We start from the raw sequence: 6,657 nt of genomic DNA on the forward strand, positions 1-6,657 counted from the left end.
CTAATGTAGCCTACTTTACTTTTCTCTCATTACTAATGTTATGGCATGAAAATATTTGTTCCACCTTAAGCTCCCACTCTATATTAGCTTCTAGGTCACTTCTCCCCTTAAAGGATGGGATAAGTACTCTCACATTTTTCTCACGCTCTTTCCTATTTTCTCTTTCTCTCCTCCCTTCATTTCTCTCATTTCTATCTCTTCTCCTCTCATTCCCTTCATTCCTCTCATTTTCTCTTCTTTCCCTATTATGTTCTTCTCTCTCCCTTCTTTCATGATTTTAATTTTCTATATTCTCTAATCTCTCATATATCTCCTCAATTTGTTCTCTCATCAATCTAGTGAGCCTTTGGGTCAAGGCATCAAATAACAATCTTTGATCCTTAGGAGGTGATGGTGTTCTCTCTCTTTCTCTATTTTTAGCCATAGGTTAAATTCTGAATTTTTTTTCTAAGTATCCTCACAAGTGTATCACAATTAGTATTTTCACTCAATTTTAGGCTCTTTCTCTAATGTGACTCTCTTGCCTTTTACCACTTAATCTCTAGCTTAGAGTTCTTACAAGCTTCTCTAATTAATTACCAAGAAGTAAGAGAAAAGTGACTATCAAGAAAGGCTCTAAATTTAGATTGTGACACCATACAAAGAAGTAGTAAAGAACAATTCTACTACCTAACAAACACAAAAAGACAAGAAAAAAAAGGAATTATTTGGATAAAATTGAGACAAGAAAGAACAACACAAGCAAGGGGAAGAAATTAAGAATAAGGACACAAGGTAACTAAGAACAATAAACCAAAACTAAACAATTAAACAAGGAGGTTAAAGACATTTGTTTTCAAACAAAAGACAAGAAAATTTTTTTTGAGCAAGTAGGAATGAATGTGAATTTAAGTGACTTAGTTCTTTTTAGGTCCTTCAATTCAAAAGGTTAAGAACAAGCTTCAAATCTTCTATAATTTAGCAAACACAATTCAAAGTCAAATAGAAATTTCAACCACACTACAAGTCACCCAAACAACCAACACAATCACTCTTTTTTTTTTTATCAATACAATTTTTGTTTTTTTTAATACAATTTTCATTTTTTTTAATTTTCTATTACCAAAATAGCCACAAACTGCAATTTCCACCCTTCTGCAAGTATCCAAATCTAACACACAATTCCAACAACTTCAGTGTACAAACAGAATTTTTAATTGCACTCACAAAGTTCCCAAATACAATCACAACTTATGGTAAAGAACACCTACTTGGTCATCAAGTAAAGCATTAAAGCAAACACCTCATGAGTGCAATTTGGTACTACAAATTCAACCTCTTCCACAAGTGCAATTTTCTTTCTCCTTGTTTCAATTGCTCCACAAAATCAAACAAACCACACACACACAACCAGCCACTAGTATTTCTAAATTCAATTCAAAACTAGCCCTAGTTAACTAGTTTTGATACCAAACGATGAGGTCAAACCCCTTTGAGAAAAGGACCTAACTAGGACTAGGGACACTCAAATTAAAAGAGAAAATTAGAGTTTCTAATGTATACCTTGAACCCTAGAAATTGGGAGGACAGAATTAACTTGAGTAAAGAAAACAAACAAAAACAAGAAAAGAATTATGCATCTGCAGACGTGATAAAATTGGACTGTATCTCACGCTATAAGATTTGGATTACGGTGTTTCCAAAATAAGGTGAAAGTATCAATTTAAAGTTTTATTTATTTTTTATTTTTAGTCCATATATATATATATATATATATATATATATATATATAAAGTGTTTGTTGTAACGTCCAAAATTTTAAATGTCTGTTTTATGCTATTAATTGATTTTCTTAATTAATTTACATGAATAAGGTTAATAAGATACTAATTGAATATTTATTAGAATTCAAATCTATGTTAATTAGGTAGACTAGAATTAAAAATTTATAGTAAAATTTCCTCTTAGGAGAAAGACTAGTATAGTTTCAGTAATTTAAATTACCATAATAAAATAATATTATTTGTCCTAGATCCAACGGTGGGGAAGCCATCTCCCACACCTTAATCTAATGGTTCATAATCCACTTTATGGCTTATTTGAGACCACAAAATTTATGAACCAATCAAAATTTGCCAAATAACTCCATTCATCATGGCCACTTGGATATTTTGCTTTCCCTCATCTCTTTATAAAATTGATAACTTCTCTCCCTCATTCTCTTCTCCATCTTTCTCCTTTTCTTACCTCCACAAGCTTTTCTATTAAGCTCACCTATACTTGCAACTTAGAAACATTTTTGGAATCAAATTGGTGCTCAAAGGAGGTAAGGTTCTATCTATGTTAATATGCTTATATGGATGTGTGTGCATCTTTTAATACATAATATATGTGGTATTTTTTTTTATGATGTATAATTGGATTAATGGTGGTTTGGGTTAGTTTGAAGGTAGATCAAATAGAAAAAAATAAAGAAAAGAAAGAAAACAGCAAGTCTGAAAACAGAATTTTCTAGAGTTTCCGTACAAATATACTATTTTGACCAATTATTTACGGTTTAAATATTATTAACATATTTTTAACATAAACTAGACATCCAGATCTTTCTATACATATAAATTATTAAGCAATTGGATTAGTATAGAATTAGTTATGAATTTTTGAAGTTTGGGTTAAGTTTTAGATTTTAATTTTGGGCAGGTAAGCTTGCGTAAGGCATAACTCGTTCCACATAACTTGGATTGAGGTGAAATTTTTTTTCGAAAAGCTAAGATATAATAGTTTATACCATAAAAATTTCACAGTCCAATTCGTTTTGAGAAGTTCCCAGAATTTTTCTGAAGTTACCCTTAGTGCCATTGAGTCAGAAACAGAGCAACCTATAATAACCAACTTTAGAACTTTAATAACCAACTTTAGAACTTTATAACTTGAATTCTATTTAACCAAATGAAATGAAACTTTTTGGATATTAAAATTTGATTTCTTAACTTTAAAATGACATGAATTTCACAGTCATACACTTAGAATTCGAATTTTGGTAGATTTTAACATTTTTTAGTGTTGTTCTGGCTAATTACAGGACAGGTCATAGTAGAAAACAAAAATCTTGAGCTGTATTTTTCAAAACTAAATAGGACCAATAGGCCTTCAATATATAAAAAATTCAGGTCTATTGAAGTCATATAGCAATAAACGTAGTAAAAATAAAATAAGGCAAAATTTATTGCTTTAAGGAAAGAATTATGAATTTAAAGGTTTTGTTTATTTATTTGCTATGATATGTGAATGATTATTTGTTAGTTGGCAGTATTCATTGGAAAGCAAATATGATCTGTTATGCTACACATATTTTGTAAGAATTATGGATAAATTGTAAAATTTTAAAGAGATATGTGTGATACAATATAAAAGTTATGAAAGTTTAAGATGATTGAAAGTTATAAGAAAGTCCTATATCACTTGGGCCAGCGCGGATAAATAGTTAAGGGGAATAAGTCGGTGGGAGCATTGGGAAAAGTAAACCTGACAAATCCTGTATAGGAACAAGCTCGATCCTAATAAGCAGACTATTATCCAAGAGTCTTATGGCCAAGAACTTCCAGGGGACCAAGGATATGAACATATATAAGAATTAAGTACCTTATTATGTGATTGAAAGTATTTTAATTAATATTAATGCATTTCAATGTTGCTTTCAATTACAACTTTAAGTACTGTTATGTCACATGTATGATTCATGTTGAATCCTTTAATTATTTATTTAATTTCTTGTATATGTGTATCATAATCATTATGATCTTGTGTATTACAACTGTTAGACATAAAATTTACTTTGCTTTGGGCTATGTTTTCAATAATCATAATTGAAAAATTTTCTTATTGGTTTAACAACCTTTTATTTAAATAAAAATCGAAGCAACTGAGAATGAAAGCGATGTCACATAGAAATACACAACCCTACTAAGAATTTTCAAAATTCTCATCCTACTTAGTTTCCGTTTCATTCTCAGATCTGCATGATGAATGCAACAACAATGATCTATATTGAGTTCCCGGATGTGCAGTGGGCCACGATAGTAGTTGTAGGACACTAACGTTGGTTCTAAATTGTCCGGTGAGAACTTGTTAGGACAGCACTTTGATGACATTAAGCCACTGATCTTTTTGTATATAGTGGTCCTTATATGTATTCCTGATTATATGTAAATAACATGGTGTCCTATATATATAAATATGTATAGTTATCTTTCTGTAAAATGTATGAGTTAAATTAATTACTATGTTTATCTAGGTTATTTCATATTTAATTTTCTTTTATTTTTGTTATTATAACGTCTCGCTCTTTTATATATCCGATAATTACTACTAAATCAACATGAAATGAATGAGTGGAATAAAAAAAAATTATTACTATAATGCAACTACTGTATTTAGTAATTATGACTTAAGCATAAACTAAATTTGGTAGGGTGTTACAAAAATTTGGTATCAGAGCAGTTTATCGTAGCAAGGGCCTGAGGATTGGACTGACTATGCTCCATATATATTCTTTAACTTTTAGATATAATGCACTGGATAATGGTTAAATTCTAGAGGTGCATTTGTAAGAGGTGTCTGTCCATGTGAGCTATTATTTACAAGCACACTAAACTTAGTGTTAAGCCTGATCAACTCAATGACTTTTGTTTTGTGTGTTCAGAACTTAACAACGAGGTAGACCACGAATTGTACCTGATCAAGAGGACTAGATTGATTTTATGAATACGATGCAAGATATTGCGCATGCCATGCGAGAACAAGCGGCTGTAGCAACTCAAATGATGGTCCAATTGGGAAGATAGCTTGAGGCTGGTCACGGAGGGAATCCAAATGGTCCTATAATGGATCTAGAGTATCTTAAATTTGCAGAATTTAGAAAAGCTAACCCGCCTAACTTTAGAGGAGCCTTTGATCCTGATAAGGCAGATGAGTGGATTAAAGCCATGGAAAAAGTATTTTATGTTTTAGATTATACAGATCGTCAGAAGGTGGCAAAGGGGCCTTTGCCACCTACATGTTGGAAACAGACGCGAAATTTTGGTGGAATGGTGTACGACGATTATTAGAAGAATCCCAAACTGAAATCACTTGGGATGTATTTAGAGATTCGTTCTATCAGAAGTATTTTCGTGCTTCTGTCCGTAATGCCAAGGAACTAGAATTTATGCAACTCCATCAGGAAAACAGTAGTATATCGGAGTATATCGCTAAATTTGAGGAGTTGTGTAAGTTTTCCACAATCTATCAAAAGAACCCCAATGAGGTTTGGAAGTGCGTGAAGTTTGAAGGTAGACTGCAAGAGGATATTCTTACCACCATAGGGCCAATGGAGATAAGAGATTTTCCTACCTTAGTTAATAAGTGTCGATTAGTGGAAGACTATAATAAGAAGTTGGTTGCTGTTAGGTCAACCAGTAGTAATTTTAAGAAGGGATTGTCTACGCAAACCCCAAGGTTCAAGCCTAACTTTCAACAACAGAGGAAGTTCTAGCCTACTGGTAATAAAGGCAAACAACCTCAGAAGCCTTTTGGGAACCAGATTTGTAATCAGTGCGGCAAGAATCATGGCAACCGCCCATGCCTAGTAGGTCAAAATGTTTTCTTTGGATGTGGCAAACCTGGCCACAAGATCTACAAATGTCCAACCAGGAATCCGCAACAAAACTCTAGACCTCAATGTCAAGGGCGAGTTTTCACCATGAATGCACATGAAGTTGAAAACTTTGAGGGATTAATTCGAGATACATGTGAAGTGAATGGTGAGATTCTAATTGTACTTTATGATTCAGGTGCTTCACACTCATTTATTTCAGGTAATTGTGTGTCTATTTTGCAAATTCCAATTTCTGAGTTATCATACGATTTGTTGGTCTCTACTCCAACCAACAAACCTGTTAAAACTAGTCAGATCTGTATGAATGTTCTTCTTCAAATTAAGGATAGAACCTTTTTAGCCAATTTGATTTGTCTTCCTCTGTCTTGATTTCATATAATCTTGGGCATGGATTGGCTTTTTGCTAATCGTGTCATGCTCAATTGTTCTGATAAGACTGTAATATTTTCCTCTGTTTCACTTCCTAAATCTCAAAACTTAGTAAACCACTATTTGAACTCCATAACTATAAATCATTGCGGACTAGAAAGCCAAGGTTTCCTTCTTCTGTCAACCAGTGTGACAGAAGTTAATCAGAAAATGGAAGATATTCCAGTTGTCAAGGAATACCTGTATTCCTTGAGGATATTCCCAAATTTCCTCATGGATCAGTTCACCATTGAATTGGTGTTAGGGACAGGGCCAATATCTATAGCTTCATATAGGATGTTACCTTTAGAATTAGCAGAACTTAAGAAGCAGATTGAAGAACTCTTGGAAAAAGGATTTATATGATCGAGTGCATCACCATGGGGAGCTCCAGTTCTGTTAGTCAAAAAGAAGGATGGAGGTATGTGGCTATGTGTAGATTATACAGTTGAACAAGATGACAATTAAGAATAAATATCCATTACCAAGAATTGATGACCTCATGGATCAGTTGCAAGGGGTGATGGTATTTTCCAAGATTGACCTACGTTCTGGATATCATCAAATCTGAGTCTGGGAGCAAGATATTCCCAAGACAACATTTCAAACCTGTT

At 32.7% G+C, this 6,657-nt stretch overlaps 1 protein-coding gene across 1 annotated transcript; it reads left to right on the top strand.

Annotated features, from left to right (window-relative positions):
• Nucleotides 1-4,862: 4,862 nt before the first annotated feature.
• On the top strand, nt 4,863-6,409 carry LOC113855579. The gene is made up of 4 exons (XM_027487213.1): nt 4,863-5,069; nt 5,141-5,435; nt 5,529-5,834; nt 6,162-6,409. Exons 1-4 carry the CDS (start codon nt 4,863-4,865, stop codon nt 6,407-6,409), a joined length of 1,056 nt encoding a protein of 351 aa, XP_027343014.1.
• Nucleotides 6,410-6,657: the final 248 nt, after the last annotated feature.

Source organism: Abrus precatorius, unplaced genomic scaffold (genome assembly GCF_003935025.1).
Source record: "Abrus precatorius isolate BTA unplaced genomic scaffold, Abrus_2018 Scaffold11, whole genome shotgun sequence".
In the NCBI taxonomy this organism is placed as follows: Eukaryota; Viridiplantae; Streptophyta; class Magnoliopsida; order Fabales; family Fabaceae; genus Abrus; species Abrus precatorius.

Excerpts from the sequence above, each read along its gene's own strand:
- LOC113855579 (XM_027487213.1), top strand. The coding sequence starts at position 4,863 with ATGGATCTAGAGTATCTTAAATTTGCAGAATTTAGAAAAGCTAACCCG. Across the intron at positions 5,070-5,140 it reads CGCGAAATTTTGGTGGAATG|AAGTATTTTCGTGCTTCTGT; the intron begins GTGTACGACGAT and ends TCGTTCTATCAG. Across the intron at positions 5,835-6,161 it reads TTCACACTCATTTATTTCAG|AAAGCCAAGGTTTCCTTCTT; the intron begins GTAATTGTGTGT and ends ATTGCGGACTAG.